Source organism: Oncorhynchus tshawytscha, linkage group LG15, assembly GCF_018296145.1.
Source record: "Oncorhynchus tshawytscha isolate Ot180627B linkage group LG15, Otsh_v2.0, whole genome shotgun sequence".
NCBI lineage: Eukaryota > Metazoa > Chordata > Actinopteri > Salmoniformes > Salmonidae > Oncorhynchus > Oncorhynchus tshawytscha.
Window position 1 is genome coordinate 39,269,599 of NC_056443.1, and position 20,067 is coordinate 39,289,665.

Consider the following 20,067-nt stretch of genomic DNA (forward strand, 5'->3'; position numbering starts at 1 on the left):
CTAGGAAACAGACAAGGGTAGGAACACACTGTGACGTGGTGTTAAGGATTGGGGAGGGGAAGCTGATGCTACATCTGTACCGAGTGGAAACGTCACCACAAGGCAAGGTAACAGTGCCAACCTAAAGAGTAGGGGTTGGAGAGTAGAGAGTAGGGGTTAGAGAGTAGAGAGAAGGGGTTAGAGAGTAGAGAGTAGGGGTTAGAGAGTAGAGAGAAGGGGTTAGAGAGTAGAGAGAAGGGGTTAGAGAGTAGAGAGAAGGGGTTAGAGAGTAGAGAGAAGGGGTTAGAGAGTAGAGAGTAGGGGTTAGAGAGTAGGGGTTAGAGAGTAGAGAGTAGGGGTTAGAGAGTAGAGAGTAGGGGTTAGAGAGTAGAGAGTAGGGGTTAGAGAGTAGAGAGTAGGGGTTAGAGAGTAGGGGTTAGAGAGTAGGGGTTAGAGAGTAGAGAGTAGGGGTTAGAGAGTAGGGGTTAGAGAGTAGGGGTTAGAGAGTAGAGAGTAGGGGTTAGAGAGTAGAGAGTATGGGTTAGAGTGTAGGGGTTAGAGAGTAGGGGTTAGAGAGTAGTGGCTAAGGAGTAGAGAGTAGTGGCTAGAGAGTAGGGGTTAGAGAGTAGGGGCTAGAGAGTAGAGAGTTGGGGTTAGAGAGTAGGGGTTAGAGAGTAGAGTTGGGGTTAGAGAGTAGAGAGTAGGGGTTAGAGAGTAGGGGTAAGAGAGCAGAGAGTAGGGGTTAGAGAGTAGAGAGTAGGAGTTAGAGAGTAGAGAGTAGGGGTTAGAGATAGAGAGTAGGGGTTAGAAAGTAGAGAGTAGGGGTTAGAGAGTAGAGAGTAGGGGTTAGAGAGTAGAGAGTAGGGGTTAGAAAGTAGAGAGTAGGGGTTAGAAAGTAGAGAGTAGGGGTTAGAGAGTAGAGAGTAGGGGTTAGAGAGTAGAGAGTAGGGGTTAGAGAGTAGAGAGTAGGGGTTAGAGAGTAGAGAGAAGGGGTTAGAGAGTAGAGAGTAGGGGTTGGAGAGTAGAGAGTAGGGGTTAGAGATAGAGAGTAGGGGTTAGAGAGTAGAGAGTAAGGGTTAGAGATAGAGAGTAGGGGTTAGAGAGTAGAGAGTAGGGGTTAGAGAGTAGAGAGTAGGGGTTAGAGAGTAGTGGTTGGAGAGTAGAGAGTAGTGAGTAGAGAGTAATGGTTGGAGAGTAGGGGTTAGAGAGTAAAGAGTAGGGGTTAGAGAGTAGAGAGTAGGGGTTAGAGAGTAGTGGTTGGAGAGTAGAGAGTAGTGAGTAGAGAGTAGTGGTTGGAGAGTAGGGGTTAGAGAGTAAAGAGTAGGGGTTAGAGAGTAGAGAGTAGTGAGTAGAGAGTAGTGGTTGGAGAGTAGGGGTTAGAGAGTAGAGAGTAGGGGTTAGAGAGTAGAGAGTAGGGGTTAGAGATAGAGAGTAGGGGTTAGAGATAGAGAGTAGGGGTTAGAGAGTAGGGGTTAGAGAGTAGTGAGTAGAGAGTAGTGGTTGGAGAGTAGTGGTTGGAGACTAGTGGTTGGAGAGTAGGGGTTAGAGAGTAGGGGTTAGAGAGTAGGGGTTAGAGAGTAGTGGCTGGAGATTAGGGGTCAGGAGGTAGATTTGGGATAGGGTGTCAGTATATATCAGAGAAGTAAACAGACTTGATGGAAATAAACATTACAGAGCTCTGCAACACTATCTGATTGAGATAGAGGCAGTAACGCAGAAGAACAGTAGGGGTTAGAGAGTAGGGGTTAGAGAGTAGGGGTTAGAGAGTAGTGGTTAGAGAGTAGTGGTTAGAGAGTAGAGAGTAAGGGTTAGAGAGTAGAGAGTAGGGGTTAGAGAGTAGGGGTTAGAGAGTAGAGAGTAGGGGTTAGAGAGTAGAGAGTAGGGGTTAGAGAGTAGGGGTTAGAGAGTAGGGGTTAGAGAGTAGGGGTTAGAGAGTAGAGAGTAGGGGTTAGAGAGTAGAGAGTAGGGGTTAGAGAGTAGAGAGTAGGGGTTAGAGAGTAGAGAGTAGGGGTTAGAGAGTAGGGGTTAGAGAGTAAGGGTTAGAGAGTAGGGGTTAGAGAGTAGAGAGTAGGGGTTAGAGAGTAGGGAGTAGGGGTTAGAGAGTAGAGAGTAGGGGTTAGAGAGTAGAGAGTAGGGGTTAGAGAGTAGGGGTTAGAGAGTAGGGGTTAGAGAGTAGAGAGTAGGGGTTAGAGAGTAGGGGTTAGAGAGTAGAGAGTAGGGGTTAGAGAGTAGGGGTTAGAGAGTAGAGAGTAGGGGTTAGAGAGTAGGGGTTAGAGAGTAGAGAGTAGGGGTTAGAGAGTAGGGGTTAGAGAGTAGGGGTTAGAGAGTAGAGAGTAGGGGTTAGAGAGTAGTGGTTAGAGAGTAGAGAGTAGGGGTTAGAGAGTAGGGGTTAGAGAGTAGAGAGTAGGGGTTAGAGAGTAGTGGTTAGAGAGTAGAGAGTAGGGGTTAGAGAGTAGAGAGTAGGGGTTAGAGAGTAGGGGTTAGAGAGTAGAGAGTAGGGGTAGAGAGTAGGGGTTAGAGAGTAGGGGTTAGAGATAGAGAGTAGGGGTTAGAGAGTAGGGGTTAGAGATAGAGAGTAGGGGTTAGAGAGTAGGGGTTAGAGAGTAGGGGTTAGAGAGTAGGGGTTAGAGAGTAGGGGATAGAGAGTAGAGAGTAGGGGTTAGAGAGTAGGGGTTAGAGAGTAGAGAGTAGGGGTTAGAGAGTAGGGGTTAGAGAGTAGGGGATAGAGAGTAGAGAGTAGGGGTTAGAGAGTAGGGGTTAGAGAGTAGGGGTTAGAGAGTAGAGAGTAGGGGTAGAGAGTAGGGGTTAGAGAGTAGAGAGTAGGGGTTAGAGAGTAGGGGTTAGAGATAGAGAGTAGGGGTTAGAGAGTAGGGGTTAGAGATAGAGAGTAGGGGTTAGAGAGTAGGGGTTAGAGAGTAGGGGTTAGAGAGTAGAGAGTAGGGGTTAGAGAGTAGGGGTTAGAGATAGAGAGTAGGGGTTAGAGAGTAGGGGTTAGAGAGTAGGGGATAGAGAGTAGAGAGTAGGGGTTAGAGAGTAGGGGTTAGAGAGTAGAGAGTAGGGGTTAGAGAGTAGGGGTTAGAGAGTAGGGGTTAGAGAGTAGGGGTTAGAGAGTAGGGGTCAGGAGGTAGAAATAAACATTACAGAGCTCTTCAACACTATCTGATTGAGAGAGAGAGAGGCAGCTCTTTCTAACTTTATGTTTGTTAAGAGTGAAATTAACGAGATGAAATTAGTCAAATGGTCCAAATGGTAGACCAATACAGGAGGAAAGGATGGACAGAGAGTTAAAAGACCTGTCTAGATAGCTACATTCATATTGTCCATTAGCTTACTGGCTAGCTCCAACTGTTTTACTGGTAGTAACCATAGCAACATGGCCACTGAGGCGGCTAGCAGCGCTAGCAGAGACTGAGAGACTTCCTCCCCGTTTTGTTCTTGGAATTTCCAGTCCAAATCAACGTTAACAACAGAATTCAGAGGGAGAACCCAGTTTGCTGACTGCTCACACAACAGGACTGTTACAAACCTGTTATTTGACACAGACCACACTACTGTAACCAGGCATTTCAGCCAGGGCAGTGGGGATGCACTCAGCTCTGTTGTGCAGGACTTCCCCACCCTGGGATAGATGGAGGAAACCAAAAAGGACAGCACCCCGACCTCTCCCCTCAGGCACCACCAGCAGCAACCCAGACCCACACAACAGGTCTGTCCTCCCCCCTGCCTGCCTACCAACACCAGAGCCATGACCACCTCCAGACTGCTGAGAGACAGGCTGGCTCTGTTAGAGGTATGGGTTACTGAGCTGAAGGAGCAGCCCCCCCCTCCATGTACACAGACCCTGTGTACCCCAGCCACAGACACCCCTCCATGTACACAGGCCCTGTGTACCCCAACCACAGACACCCCTCCATGTACACAGGCCCTGTGTACCCCAACCACAGACACCCCTCCATGTACACAGGCCCTGTGTACCCCAGCCCCAGACACCCCTCCATGTACACAGGCCCTGTGTACCCCAGCCACAGACACCCCTCCATGTACACAGGCCCTGTGTACCCCAGCCACAGACACCCCTCCATGTACACAGGCCCTGTGTACCCCAACCACAGACACCCCTCCATGTACACAGGCCCTGTGTACCCCAGCCACAGACACCCCTCCATGTACACAGGCCCTGTGTACCCCAGCCACAGACACCCCTCCATGTACACAGGCCCTGTGTACCCCAGCCACAGACACCCCTCCATGTACACAGACCCTGTGTACCCCAGCCACAGACACCCCTCCATGTACACAGGCCCTGTGTACCCCAACCACAGACACCCCTCCATGTACACAGGCCCTGTGTACCCCAACCACAGACACCCCTCCATGTACACAGGCCCTGTGTACCCCAGCCACAGACACCCCTCCATGTACACAGGCCCTGTGTACCCCAGCCACAGACACCCCTCCATGTACACAGGCCCTGTGTACCCCAACTACAGACACCCCTCCATGTACACAGGCCCTGTGTACCCCAACCACAGACACCCCTCCATGTACACAGGCCCTGTGTACCCCAGCCACAGACACCCCTCCATGTACACAGGCCCTGTGTACCCCAGCCACAGACTGTAAACCCACTACTCTGGTAAAACCCACTGATGTGTCCATCCTCATGGATTCAAATGGGAAATTCATGAAGGAAAAACTCTTCTCCTGCCACGAGGTGCCCAAAAAACACAGGATGCACTCCACATCCTGTCCCAGCCTGACTTTGGCACAGCAGGCCACATTATTATTCACACCGGCACCAACAACCTGCGAGAGGAGCAGGAGAGAGTAGGCAGCCTGGTCAACAGAGTAGCAGAGAGGGTCTCTGGGCGGTTCCCCAACTCCCACATCTCCATCTCCACTCTGCTGCCCTGCAAAGACTTTCATCCCCGTACCAGAGGGTGTGGCCTACTCCCGAACGTACACGTTGCTCACCACCCAACAATCACCCCAGAGCATCTGCACGACCACTCCCACCTGAGAAAGGAGACAGTAGGGATGTTTGCCAAGTCTCTAAAGGACGTGGCACTTGGTAGACAAACACAACCACCTCTACCAGACTGGACCGGGCCCAGTCTACTACCCCACACCAGACCCCCACCTCTACCAGACTGGATCAGGCCCAGTCTACTACCCCACACCAGTCTACTACCCCACACCAGTCTACTACCCCCACACCAGTCCAAAATACAGTAACTACTGAGTTGTTCAGAGAGATAAACAAACAATACAAAATACAGTAACTACTGAGTTGTTCAGAGAGATAAACAAGACAGTCCAAAATACAGTAACTACTGAGTTGTTCAGAGAGATAAACAGCACAGTCCAAAATACAGTAACTACTGAGTTCAGAGAGATAAACAAACAGTCCAAAATACAGTAACTACTGAGTTGTTCAGAGAAATAAACAAGACAGTCCAAAATACAGTAACTACTGAGTTCAGAGAGATAGAGGAAAAACAAGACAGTCCAAAATACAGTAACTACTGAGTTGTTCACAGAGATAAACAAGACAGTCCAAAATACAGTAACTACTGAGTTGTTCAGAGAGATGAACAAGGCAGTCCAAAATACAGTAACTACTGAGTTGTTCAGAGAGATGAACAAGGCAGTCCAAAATACAGTAACTACTGAGTTGTTCAGAGAGATAAACAAGACAGTCCAAAATACAGTAACTACTAACTACTGAGTTGTTCAGCGAGATAAACAAGACAGTCCAAAATACAGTAACTACTGAGTTGTTCAGAGAGATAAACAAGACAGTCCAAAATACAGTAACTACTGAGTTGTTCAGAGAGATAAACAAGACAGTCCAAAATACAGTAACTACTGAGTTGTTCAGAGAGATAAACAAGACAGTCCGAAATACAGTAACTACTGAGTTATTCAGAGTGCAATAAACAGGACAGCCCTAAATACAGTAACTCCTAACTACTGAGTTGTTTCTACAGGACAGTAGAAATAATTTATTTTTGCACAATAGCTGTGTCTGTGTTTAGTGCAGATGTATTGGAGGAGCTGTTTAATCTCACTCAATCCTCCTGTCCTCTGAGGACCTCCGCTCAGCTGCGCTGGTCCTGCTGTTGGGCCCTGTGGAGTGGAGGGGAGCCAGTTCTGGGCCCTGGGTTGTCCTCTCTGGTCTGGTGTGGGGTAGTAGGCTGGGGCCGGTCCAGCCTGATGGAGGTGGGGGTCTGGTGTGGGGTAGTAGACTGGGCCCGGTCCAGTCTGGTAGAGGTGGGGGTCTGGTGTGGGGTAGTAGACTGGGCCCGGTCCAGTCTGGTAGAGATGGCAAAGCTCAGGTGGTGGGTGGGGCCTGTGGGGTGCGCTGGGTCTTACCCCTGCTCTCTACTCTCTAGCCCCTACCCTCTACCCCCTACTCTCTACTCCCTAACCCCTACTCTCTAACCCCTACTCTCTACTCTCTAACCCCTACTCTCTAACCCCTACTCTCTACTCTCTAGCCCCAAACCCTAGCCCCTACCCTCTACTCTCTAGCCCCTAATCTCTAGCCCCTACCCTCTAGCCCCTAAACTCTAGCCCCTAATCTCTACTCTCTAGCCCCTACCCTCTAACCCCTACTCTCTAGCCCCTAAACTCTAGCCCCTAATCTCTAGCCCCTAATCTCTACTCTCTAGCCTCTAATCTCTAGCCCCTACCCTCTAGCCCCTAATCTCTAGCCCCTACCCCCTAGCCCCTAATCTCTAGCCCCTAATCTCTAGCCCCTAATCTCTAGCCCCCTAGCCTCTAATCTCTAGCCCCTACCCTCTAATCTCTAGCCCCTACCCTCTAATCTCTAGCCCCTACCCTCTAATCTCTACCCTCTAGCCCCTACTCTATAGCCCCTACTCTCTACTCTCTAACCCCTACTCTCTAGCCCCTACTCTTTAGCCCCTAATCTCTAGCCCCTACACTCTAGCCCCTACACTCTAGCCCCTACTCTTTAGCCCCTAATCTCTAGCCCCTACCCTCTAGCCCCTACCCTCTAGCCCCTAATCTCTAACCCCTAATCTCTACCCTCTAGCCCCTACTCTATAGCCCCTACTCTCTAGCCCCTAATCTCTACTCTCTAACCCCTACTCTCTAGCCCCTACTCTCTAGCCCCTACTCTTTAGCCCCTAATCTCTAGCCCCTAACCCCTACTCTCTAACCCCTACTCTCTAGCCCCTAATCTCTAGCCCCTAATCTCTACTCTCTAACCCCTACTCTCTAGCCCCTACTCTCTAGCCCCTACTCTTTAGCCCCTACCCTCTAATCTCTAGCCCCTACCCTCTAATCTCTAGCCCCTACCCTCTAATCTCTACCCTCTAGCCCCTACTCTATAGCCCCTACTCTCTACTCTCTAACCCCTACTCTCTAGCCCCTACTCTTTAGCCCCTAATCTCTAGCCCCTACACTCTAGCCCCTACACTCTAGCCCCTACACTCTAGCCCCTACTCTTTAGCCCCTAATCTCTAGCCCCTACCCTCTAGCCCCTAATCTCTAACCCCTACCCTCTAGCCCCTAATCTCTACCCTCTAGCCCCTACTCTATAGCCCCTACTCTCTAGCCCCTAATCTCTAGCCCCTAATCTCTACTCTCTAACCCCTACTCTCTAGCCCCTACTCTCTAGCCCCTACTCTTTAGCCCCTAATCTCTAGCCCCTAACCCCTACTCTCTAACCCCTACTCTCTAGCCCCTAATCTCTAGCCCCTACTCTCTAGCCCCTAATCTCTAGCCCCTACTCTCTAGCCCCTAATCTCTACTCTCTAGCCCCTAATCTCTACTCTCTAACCCCTACTCCCTACACTCTAGCCCCTACTCTCTACTCTCTAGCCCCTACTCTCTAGCCCCTACTCTCTAGCCCCTACTCTCTACACTCTAGCCCCTACTCTCTACTCTCTAGCCCCTACTCTCTACTCTCTAGCCCCTACTCTCTAGCCCCTACTCTCTACTCTCTAGCCCCTACTCTCTACTCTCTAGTCCCTAATCTCTGCACCCATCTCTAGCCCCTACTCTCTAGCCCCTACTCTCTACTCTCTAGCCCCTACTCTCTACTCTCTAGCCCCTAATCTCCATCTCCTACTCTCTACTCTCTAGCCCCTAATCTCTAGCTCCTACTCTACTCTCTAGCCCCTAATCTCTAGCCCCTACTCTCTACTCTCTAGCCCCTACTCTCTACTCTTTAGCCCCTAATCTCTATCTCCTACTCTCTACTCTCTAGCCCCTAATCTCTAGCTCCTACTCTACTCTCTAGCCCCTAATCTCTAGCTCATACTCTCTACTCTCTAGCCCCTAATCTCTAGCTCCTACTCTCTAGCCCCTACTCTCTAGCCCCTAATCTCTACTCTCTAGCCCCTAATCTCTAGCTACTACTCTCTACTCTCTAGCCCCTAATCTCTAGCTCCTACTCTCTAGCCCCTACTCTCTAGCCCCTACTCTCTACTCTCTAGCCCCTACTCTCTAGACCCTACTCTCTAACCCCTACTCCTGTTGATCACTCAGCAGCACTCAGCTGATCACTCAGCAGTTTGTATATTTTGGACTGTCCTGTTGATCACTCTTAACAACTCAGTAGCTACTGTCTTTCTGACTGCTATTCTTTCTTTCTGCAACATGAAATCATTATCAGTTAACATGTGGGACATTCAGGGCCTAAACTCATCAACCTATCAGTTAACATGTGGGACATTCAGGGCCTAAACTCATCAACCTATCAGTTAACATGTGGGACATTCAGGGCCTAAACTCATCAACCTATCAGTTAACATGTGGGACATTCAGGGCCTAAACTCATCAACCTTTGGACTGAAGAGTTTAGCACTGGAGTTTACGAGAAAATGGTCAAGATGTTGACGTCATCATTCTGCAGGAGACATGGTGTAAGGCTGACATCGTCACTCACTGTCCCACAGGCTACAGAGAGGAACTTGTGCCATCACAGAAACACAGCTCTGTCAATAAAAACATCTGATACAACATCACAGCCCAGTCGGCTGTACAACATCACAGCCCAGTCAGCTGTACAACATCACAGCCCAGTCAGCTGTACAACATCACAGCCCAGTAAACTGTACAACATCACAGCCCAGTCAGCTGTACAACATCACAGCCCAGTCAGCTGTACAACATCACAGCCCAGTCAGCTGTACAACATCACAGCCCAGTCAGCTGTACAACATCACAGCCCAGTCAGCTGTACAACATCACAGCCCAGTCAGCTGTACAACATCACAGCCCAGTCAGCTGTACAACATCACAGCCCAGTCAGCTGTACAACATCACAGCCCAGTCAGCTGTACAACATCAGACATTCACAGCCCAGTCAGCTGGACTGCAGAGGGACAGGTTTCTACAGTGGAGGATGGATGGATGGGGCAGAGGGACAGGTTTCTACAGTGAAGGATGGATGGATGGGGCAGAGGGACAGGTTTCTACAGTGGAGGATGGATGGATGGGGCAGAGGGACAGGTTTCTACAGTGGAGGATGGATGGATGGGGCAGAGGGACAGGTTTCTACAGTGAAGGATGGATGGATGGGGCAGAGGGACAGGTTTCTACAGTGGAGGGAGGATGGATGGATGGATGGATGGGGCAGAGGGACAGGTTTCTACAGTGGAGGATGGATGGATGGGGCAGAGGGACAGGTTTCTACAGTGGAGGGAGGATGGGGCAGAGGGACAGGTTTCTACAGTGGAGGATGGATGGATGGGGCAGAGGGACAGGTTTCTACAGTAGAGGATGGATGGGGCAGAGGGACAGGTTTCTACAGTAGAGGATGGATGGGGCAGAGGGACAGGTTTCTACAGTAGAGGATGGATGGGGAAGAGGGACAGGTTTCTACAGTAGAGGATGGATGGGGAAGAGGGACAGGTTTCTACAGTAGAGGATGGATGGGGCAGAGGGACAGGTTTCTACAGTGGAGGATGGATGGATGGATGGGGAAGAGGGACAGGTTTCTACAGTGGAGGGAGGATGGATGGGGCAGAGGGACAGGTTTCTACAGTGGAGGATGGATGGATGGGGCAGAGAGACATATTTCTACAGTGGAGGGAGGATGGATGGGGCAGAGGGACAGGTTTCTACAGTGGAGGATGGATGGATGGATGGAGCAGAGGGACAGGTTTCTACAGTGGAGGATGGATGGATGGGGAAGAGGGACAGGTTTCTACAGTGGAGGGAGGATGGATGGGGCAGAGGGACAGGTTTCTACAGTGGAGGATGGATGGATGGGGCAGAGGGACAGGTTTCTACAGTGGAGGGAGGATGGATGGGGCAGAGGGACAGGTTTCTACAGTGGAGGATGGATGGATGGGGCAGAGGGACAGGTTTCTACAGTGGAGGATGGATGGATGGATGGGCAGACCACAGGCACATCGCAGCTTATCCATGCCTGACGGTTCTCATCTGCTTCCTACGATCTACAGCCTGGGACGAGGTACTGGGTGGCGTTCAGGGGGAAGCGGCTGTCTTTAGTCCCTGTCTTTAGTCCCTGTCTTTAGTCCCTGTCCAAGGAACTGGCCAAGAAACAACTACACGAGAAGAACGTCAGGCACACACTGGCATTCCCAGCCACCCTGCTCTTTACTTAGAAGGGAAATCAAATGAGGACAGCGTGGAGGCAGTTCTTGCTAGATCAAGGTGTTTGGCCTAGATGAAGACGGCGAGACAAAAGGTCAAATACAAGTTCAATTGTAGGCCGTTTACTACACAAATGAAGGTCGCCTATGCGTTTGCGGGACTCTGGGGAGTGTTACTAGTTCAATATGAAGAGGATGTGCTCACCAAGGGATGTAGGAGGCTGTACCAGATGTTACATTGTACCATTTATCATTTGAAATGGAAAAGTTGGCAAAGCATTGGGGCAAACGGGAAGCTGAGCAAACGGCTTTCATCTATCCTACCAACGGGACATGATCGACAAAGGACACAGTGGTTTCTCTTTCACGGTTTATTCTGCAAATACATTACTGTAAAGAACATAGAATTGAGAGAGAGAGATGAGGGAGGGAGGGAGGGAGGGAAAGAGATGAAGAGAGGATGGGAGAGAGAGCGAGAGAAGGTGAGAGTTAAAGGTTCACTGTGCAACTTCTGGGATTAGAGGTCAGAGGTAACTCACACATTCCACACCGGTGACAAACACTCCCTGAGCTACAAAGGAAAATATTGACATGATCACATCGTACACACACACACACACCCACCCCTACCAAACAGCAACCACGTCAAAACACACCCTCACAAAACGTGTAGAGCGCAAGAGTGTAGCTGCCAGCACAACTGGCAGAATAACAAGGAGTGAGAAAAAGAGAGAGAGAGGCCAGTTGGCAGAGGGAAAGAGGAAGTCTGGACTAGTGGGAGCAGCATTGGCTAGGTTACTTTCTAAATGTAATCTGTTAGTTACTAGTTACCTGTCCAAAATGATAAAATCAGTCATGTCACTTTTTTGATTCCCCAAACTCAGTAACAATGTGATTACTTTCAGTGACGTTTGGATTTCTTTCCCCTGAAGAGGCAGAAGACACAAAGGATCCATCAAATGCATTTGGTGTGTCATCATAGTAGTCTCTGATTGGTGGTCATCATAGTAGTCTCTGATTGGTGGTCATCATTTGGTGTCATCATAGTATTCTCTGATTGGTGGTCATCATTTGGTGTGTCATAATAGTGGTCTCTGATTGGTGGTCATCATTTGGTGTGTCATCATATTGGTCTCATAGTCTGATTGGTCAGACTCGCTCAGGTGGAACAAACTGGAAGATAAATGGTGCAGGAGGGGATGGCTGCCATTTTACGGGCTCCTAACCAGCTGTGCTATTTTGTTAGCTTTTTTGCATTGTTTGTAACTTAGTTTGTACATAATGTTGCTGGTATTGCCTCTTATTACCGAAAAGAGCTTCTGGACATCAGAACAGTGATTACTGACCTCAAACTGGACAAATATTTTTTCTTTAATGAGTCTGACGTGAAGGATATACTGCTTCTCAGAGGCCCAAATCCCCGTCATTCACGTGAAGAAAAGACGGAGGTACAGGGGGCGGAGGTCAGGGTGAGGATTCGTCGGCGAGTGGGTAAACTGCCTCTACCATTCTATTGGCCACCGTATAATCACTGGAGAATGAACTGGATGATCTACGATCGAGACTATCCTACCAACGGGACATTAAAAACTGTAATATCTTATGTTTCACTGAGTCGTGGCTGAACGACGACACGGATAATATAGAGCTGGCTGCGTTTTCAGGACATCGAAGCTACGTCTGGTAAGACGAGGGGTGGGGGAGGGGTCTATTTGTCAATAACAGCTGGTGTGCGATGTCTAATATTAAAGAAGTCTCGATGTATTGCTCGCCTGAGGTAGAGTACCTCATGATTAGCTGAAGACCACACTATCTACCAAGAGAGTTTATCAGTGGTTCCCATACTTCTTAATGTCCCGTACCCCTTCAAACATTCAACCTCCAGCTGCGTACCCCCTCTAGCACCAGGGTCAGCTGTACCCCCTCGAGCACCAGGGTCAGCTGTACCCCCTCTAGCACCAGGGTCAGCTGTACCCCCTCTAGCACCAGGGTCAGCTGTACCCCTCTAGCACCAGGGTCAGCTGTACCCCTCTAGCACCAGGGTCAGCTGTACCCCCTCTAGCACCAGGGTCAGCTGTACCCCCTCTAGCACCAGGGTCAGCTGTACCTCCTTTAGCACCAGGGTCAGCTGTACCCCCTCTAGCACCCGGGTCAGCTGTACCCCCTCGAGCACCAGGGTCAGCTGTACCCCCTCGAGCACCAGGGTCAGCTGTACCCCCTCGAGCACCAGGGTCAGCTGTACCCCCTCTAGCACCAGGGTCAGCTGTACCCCCTGGTAAAAAACAACATTTGAGAGTGCGCTGACCCTGGTGCTAGAGGGGGTACAGCTGACCCTGGTGCTAGAGGGGGTACAGCTGACCCTGGTGCTAGAGGGGGTACAGCTGTACCCCCTCTAGCACCAGGGTCAGCTGTACCCCCTCTAGCACCAGGGTCAGCGCACTCTCAAATGTTGTTTTTTACCATCATTGTAAGCCTGCCACACACACACACACTATACGATGCATTGCTTAAACAGAAGAATGTGTGTGAGTTTGTCACAACCCGGCTCGTGGGAAGTGACAAAGAGCTCTTATAGGACCAATACGCACAAATAATAATCAACAATTTTGCTCTTTATTTAACCATCTTACATATAAAACCTTATTTGTTCATCAAAAATTGTGAATAATTCACCACAGGTTAATTGGAAGGGTATGCTTGAAAGGATGCACATAACTCTGCAATGTTGGGTTGTATTGGAGAGAGTCTCAGTCTTAAATCATTTTCCACCCACAGTCTGTGCCTGTATTTAGTTTTCATGCTAGTGAGGGCCGAGAATCCACTCACATAGGTGGTTGCAAAGGGCATCAGTGTCTTAAGGACAACAAAGTCAAGGTATTGGAGTGGCCATCACAAAGCCCTGACCTCAATCCTATAGAGAAAAACTGAAAAAGCTGAAAAAGCGTGTGTGAGCAAGGAGGCCTACAAACCTGACTCAGTTAGACCAGCTCTGTCAGGAGGAATGGGCCAAAACTCACCCAACTTATTGTGGGAAGCTTGTGGAAGGCTACCCGAAACGTTTGACCCAAGTTAAACAATTTAAAGGCAATGCTACCAAATTCTAATTGAGTTTATGTAAACTTCTGATCCACTGGGAATGTGATGAAAGAAATAAAAGCTGAAATAAATCATTCTCTCTACTATTATTCTGACATTTCACATTCTCAAAATAAAGTGGTGATCCTAACTGACCTAAAACAGGGAATTTTTACTGGGATTAAATGTCAGGAATTGTGAGAAACTGAGTTTAAATGTATTTGGCTGAGGTGTATGTAAACTTCCGACATCAACTGTATGCGATAATGCTTTTCATGTACTACAGCTCAGCGTTCAACACCGTAGTGCCCACAAAGCTCATCACTAAACTAAGGACCCTGGGACTAAACACCTCCCTCTGCAACTGGATCCTGGACTTCCTGATCAGCCGCCCACAGGTGGTAAGGGTAGGTAACAACACACACTGATCGTCAACACGGGGACCCCTCAGGGGTGCGTACGTAGTCCCCTCCTGTACTCCCTATTCAGCTACGACTGCATGGCCAAGCACGACTCAAAAACCCTCAAAATTAAGTTTGCCGACGACACAACAGTGGTCAACGGCCTGATCACTGACAACGACGAGGCAGTGTGGTGGCAGGACAACAAACTCTCCCTCAATGTGAGCAAGACAAAGGAGCTGATTGTGGATTACAGGAAAAGGAGTGTCGAACAGGCCCCCATTAACGTCGATGGGGCTGCAGTGCAGCGGGAGTTTCAAGTTCCTTGGTGCCCACATCACCAACAAACTATCATGGTCCAAACACACCAAGACAGTCGTGAAGAGGGCACGACAACACCTTTTCCCCCTCAGGAGACTGAAAATATTTGGCATGGGTCCCCAGATCCTCAATAGGTTCTACAGCTGCACCAACGAGAGCATCCTGACCGGTTGCATCACCGCCTGGTATGGCAACTGCTCGGCATCCGACCGTAAGGTGCTACAGAGGGGAGTGCGTATGGCCCAGTACATCACTGGGGCCAAGCTTCCTGCCATCCAGGACCTCTATACCAGGCGGTGTCAGAAGAAGGCCCAAAATACTGTCAAAGACTCCAGTCACCCCCAGTCATAGACTGTTCTCTCTGAAACGCATGGCAAGCGGTACCAGAATGCCAAGTCTAGGTCCAAGAGGCTTTTAAACAGCTTCTATGCCCAATCCATAAGACTGCTGAACCCCCTACTCAATGTGTATTATGTATATGCATAGTCACTTTACAAAGAATCGCTCCAGCTGTCTCCAAGCAAAACACACACACTAACAGGTGTACAAGCACTCACACACAGGCCAGCAATCACAGCTGCAGCCCAGTGTAGTCAATCACAGCTGCAGCCCAGTGTAGTCAATCACAGCTGCAGCCCAGTGTAGTCAATCACAGCTGCAGCCCAGTGTAGTCAATCACAGCTGCAGCCCAGTGTAGTCAATCACAGCTGCAGCCCAGTGTAGTCAATCACAGCTGCAGCCCAGTGTAGTCAATCACAGCTGCAGCCCAGTGTAGTCAATCCCAGCTGCAGCCCAGTGTAGTCAATCACAGCTGCAGCCCAGTGTAGTCAATCACAGCTGCAGCCCAGTGTAGTCAATCACAGCTGCAGCCCAGTGTAGTCAATCATAGCTGCAGCCCAGTGCAGTCAATCACAGCTGCAGCCCAGTGTAGTCAATCACAGCTGCAGCCCAGTGTAGTCAATCACAGCTGCAGCCCAGTGCAGTCAATCACAGCTGCAGCCCAGTGCAGTCAATCACAGCTGCAGCCCAGTGTAGTCAATCCCAGCTGCAGCCCAGTGTAGTCAATCACAGCTGCAGCCCAGTGTAGTCAATCATAGCTGCAGCCCAGTGTAGTCAATCACAGCTGCAGCCCAGTGTAGTCAATCCCAGCTGCAGCCCAGTGTAGTCAATCACAGCTGCAGCCCAGTGCAGTCAATCACAGCTGCAGCCCAGTGCAGTCAATCACAGCTGCAGCCCAGTGTAGTCAATCACAGCTGCAGCCCAGTGCAGGCTTCAGACAAAGTAGGCCTCTTTCTTCTGTCTTACACACATCAAACAGATGTAACCACAAGGTGATACAGACCTAATTCCTTCTAGCGAAATCACAGTTTGAATATGTGGTAAACTGCTTCAGAAAACACAAGTCCTTACAGAGACAGAAGTGTGTGTGTTGCAGGGAGTGATGGTTGTTGGCCTGTGTCAACACATCTAACTCTCTTCGGACATGTCCAGCAGCTCAACCTCAGACGTCCATTTAACCTGAGAGGAAACCCAACTTTGAATTGAATAGAATTCTACGATTCGCAGAAATGAGTTTGAATCAGTTTCCTCTCACGACCTTCACCAGCCAGAATGTTAAATCAAATTATATTTCAACTTAAATAACCGGTTGTCCGTGTAGTTGGTCTTTTTTTGCAGGTAGGAATGTGAGAAAATATACCCACAGGAAAGGATAATTACAACAACTGTTCAAAGCGCTGGCAGTGTCTTCAGAGTTGTATCACCTGAAGTATGCACACATGAACACTAGCCCAGCTGGTGCAGGGGTCCACATGGTTCTGCTTCAGGGGACAGAGTTGTATCACCTGAAGTATGCACACATGAACACTAGCCCAGCTGGTGCAGGGGTCCACATGGTTCTGCTTCAGGGGACAGAGTTGTATCACCTGAAGTATGCACACATGAACACTAGCCCAGCTGGTGCAGGGGTCCACATGGTTCTGCTTCAGGGGACAGAGTTGTATCACCTGAAGTATGCACACATGAACACTAGCCCAGCTGGTGCAGGTGTCCACATGGTTCTGCTTCAGGGGACAGAAATCTGAAGGCACAATCAGCGCTTCCAGACCAACCACACAGACACCCGGTAAAGTTAATATATTATTTTATTCAGCATTCTGGCTCATTTCTGTCAAACATGGAATAAAATGCAATTCAACATCCGGTTTCCAGGACAGACAGACAGACAGAGGCAGACAGACAGACGTACAGACAGACAGAGGCAAACAGACAGATGGTACAGACAGAGGCAGACAGAGGGGCCATCTTGTCCTATAAGATGGAGGCTAGTAGCTTACAGCAGAAACACAGAAAACTCAGACTACTTATACATGTTATAACAGCTCATAGAGGCTGGATATACATGTTATAACAGCTCAAATACCACATGTTCAGTCTGGCTTTCCCCTCAGCTCAGCCCTCTCACTCACCTCTAACTAAGCTGTAAGTATTTTACATTTATATTGTTTTATTCTCTTTTTGCTGTACAGGTTTTTTGAAAGTCGCATTAAATCCCATATATTATTATTAGTTCATAATGTCCACCTATGACATACCATATCACCCACACACTCTTACCGTTATGAAGGAGACGTTGTTGGGGAATGTTCCAGGTGTTCCGTGGGCCAGCGTGGAGGGGGGGAAGAGGGGGGGAGCAGCCATGGGACCCCGACACACCCTGAAGGAGAGGGGGAACGGAGGGAGAGGGCGACCTACACCCCGGGGGCCACTCGAGGGCGACAGCAACGTCAGGGTTCTCTTCAGTTCCTCTAGAGCGCTACACTCCTCGTTCTGGACCTCCTCCTCCATCTTCTTCTCAGCCGTACCGGACGCCATCTTAGTTCCGCTCTGTGTTCTTCCTTCACTCTGCTCAGCTGTCTCTGCTTTCTGTTTACTTTCTCCCCCGCTCTCCCCTATCCCCTCCTCCCTACCCCTGGCATCCTGTGTGAGTCGTTCGGACAGGAAGTGGCGAATGTTCTGCCTAGCGGCGTGCACCAGCCGCCCGTCCACATCAATACCTAGGATGTGGGCCGGGTTAAAGTGGCGTGCGATGGCCAGGGTCAGATGACCGGTGCTGCAGCCAATGTCCAGCACTGTCTTCCCTCTGAACCAATCGGGTCGAAGCAGGCCCAGACGAGGGTCCTCAAACCGCCCCACCTGCCCATCACGGTAACCGTAGTAACCGTGGTAGCCGTAATAACGGCTGTAGTTGCCGTGCTGGAACCTGTTTTTCTTCTTCTGGGGTTTGTGGCGGAAGGAACTCTGGGGCTGTTGCTGACCTCCCACCACTGACCCTGACCTCTGAACTCTGAGGCCTGATCCTGGCACCAGGGGGGTCTGGAAGGTGTTGGGTGGGGCAGTGGTGAGGGCGGGGGTCGGAGTAACCGACGAATGGTCAGATCTCGTTGAGGTGGTACGCCGCCGTTTACGCTGCCGATGGCCTCCGTCGCCATGTGGACGGGGTTTAGAGGTGGAGCCAAGTGGCGGGTGGGTGTGTCTCCGGGGCAGAATGGGCGGAACTACCTCATCCCGACAGTTGATGGTGGTGTTGAGTTCGTAGGGCAGAGGAGACTGTGGCACTGTGCTTCCAGAGAGGCCCTCTCTGGGAGCCTCCGGTACTGCAGCTAGCTCACCAGTAACGCTGACGCTGGCAGGGAACAGAGCCAACACCTCACCTCCTGTCCCCGAATCACCCCCAGCTTCTACCTTTGACCCCTCAGCCTGTGTGGGGGGTTCAGGCTGCGCCCCCCCCCCTCCTCCTCCGTGGTGACGGTTGCGGTGTCTCTTCCTGTTTTTCATGGGGGAGACCAGCACCCCTCCCCCCTCCTCCCCCTCTCCTCCCCCACTCTTCAGGTTCAGGGGGTCTGTGATGTCACGCGGTACCAGGATCTCTACAGGGTCTCTGGCCCGGGCCGGTAGGGGCGAGGACTTGGGCGTCTCGGCGTTCAGTGTGCGGCTCACCTCCTCATCCATTAGAGAATTGAGGTTCAGCGGGTCGAAAATGTTCCCGCCCAACAGGAAGTTGGAGGGAAGGACAGGGTCTGATTGACTGTCACTGTTGGCGCGGCGACGGCGCTTCCCGAAGCCCGGGTGCTTGAAGCTGCCGCCAAGGGAGTAGCGCCGCTTCCCCATTCGCTGCTGCTGTCCTGGAGGGAAGACCTGGGGGTTGTTGTGGAGGGGCTGAAGGCCGTTTTTGGTCTTTAGGGGGTGTGTACTTCTTGTTTTGGGGCCGTGGGGATGTGGCTGTTCCGTTAGAACCAAACTTCCGGTGAATCCGGTTGGTCCCAGACAGGGAGGGTGAGGGGACATCATTACCCCACCCACCCTGTCCACTCCCCCCCCTCCTCCTGACGCAGGGCCTTCTGGGACAGCAGCGTCACCCCGCCCATCACGCGGTAGAACAGTCTCTTTGTCCAATGACATCCTGATCATCTTTTTCCTGTGGGAGACACTGCGGGCGCCTCGGCCAATGGCATCGATCTACAGACAGGAAGTGGGAGGAGTTAGGGGTCATTTACACACCAGATTAAAAAAACAGCTGATCTAAGGCAGTATCTCAAATGACACCATATTCCCGTTGTTGTGCACTACTTTTGAACTGAGTCAAGCTGCCACACATAGGGCTCTAGTCAGAAGTAGTGCACTATTTAAAAGATAACAGGGAGCCAGCCATATGAAACACTTCCCTCCAAACCTGTTACTTTTGCATCATTCTCTCTCTCTGACTGTTAGCCTCTCCTCAAGCTGCTCTCACGCCTAGACAGAGATAAGGTGCAGAGCCAAACTATCTAACAGGCCAAGCTCTTGTGAGCGGTGTGAGAGAGTTCTCCAACCTCGCACTCCCCCTCTTTACGTGCAGTGCGTGGCTCCGCCTCCCGCGTATTGAAATAGAACAGCTAATCTGCATAAAAACGTCACTCATTCTCATGAATAATTCAGCAAAAGCGCGAGCTGCGTGGAAAACCGCGCAACCACGCACAATGAGTGACAGCCGAACGGCCAGGCCCCCTCACACACACACACACACACACACTGCCTTCCCCGACCGAAGCTGCTCTCTCTCCACGGCGGCTCCCTCCCCCGAGACACTGCTTTAAAAAAAGACAACAAAAATACACCCATCAACTGACTTAGATGTTTCCTAACGTTCTCCTACTGCGAGTAAACCTGACCTCATGCACTTCCTACTAAAGTACACGATCAGATCGAAATAATAACACCTACATGAAAGACCCCTTCCGAAGAAAAAAAAAATCGTTTGCGTCAGACCATTACATTTTTGTCGTCCTGTCTGATCAGGTATCTGTGTGTATGTGTGTATGTATGTATGTATGTATGTATGTAAGCTACTGAGGTTCTCGCTCTCTAAACTCTGAACCGTTTCTGCAACTGCTTGAGCTGAGCTATTTACCGCTGAGTTTCAGCGGAGCCACGCTCTTTATATGCCCCCGCAAACACACACACCATGGGCGACATACTATCCGACCAATAGCTGCTCTCTCTGGGGCCCGACCTCCTCAAAGTGACCAATGGAATATTAGCCTCGGCCTGGAAAGATGATTATGTCCCGCCTCCTTAGGAGAGGTATCCCCGCCTCTGCCTGTCAGAATTGTCAACTCATCGATTTTGGCGTGTCATTTAGCCCAATAAACGTTAAA

At 50.3% G+C, this 20,067-nt stretch overlaps 1 protein-coding gene across 5 annotated transcripts in view; it reads right to left on the reverse strand.

Annotated features, from left to right (window-relative positions):
• mepceb (methylphosphate capping enzyme b) overlaps positions 1–19,812 on the reverse strand; it is a 22,254-nt gene extending 2,442 nt beyond the window's left edge. The window contains exons 1-3 of one of the 5 annotated variants that reach the window (XM_042298569.1): positions 19,634–19,812; positions 19,456–19,497; positions 16,988–18,889 (exon numbers count right to left, since the gene is read on the reverse strand). In XM_042298569.1, coding sequence (XP_042154503.1) covers positions 16,988–18,841 — 1,854 coding nt within the window. In that variant the 5' untranslated portion in view covers positions 18,842–18,889; positions 19,456–19,497; positions 19,634–19,812. The other 4 variants (XM_042298571.1, XM_042298570.1, XM_042298568.1 and 1 more) reach the window with 4 other exon arrangements.
• Positions 19,813–20,067: the final 255 nt, after the last annotated feature.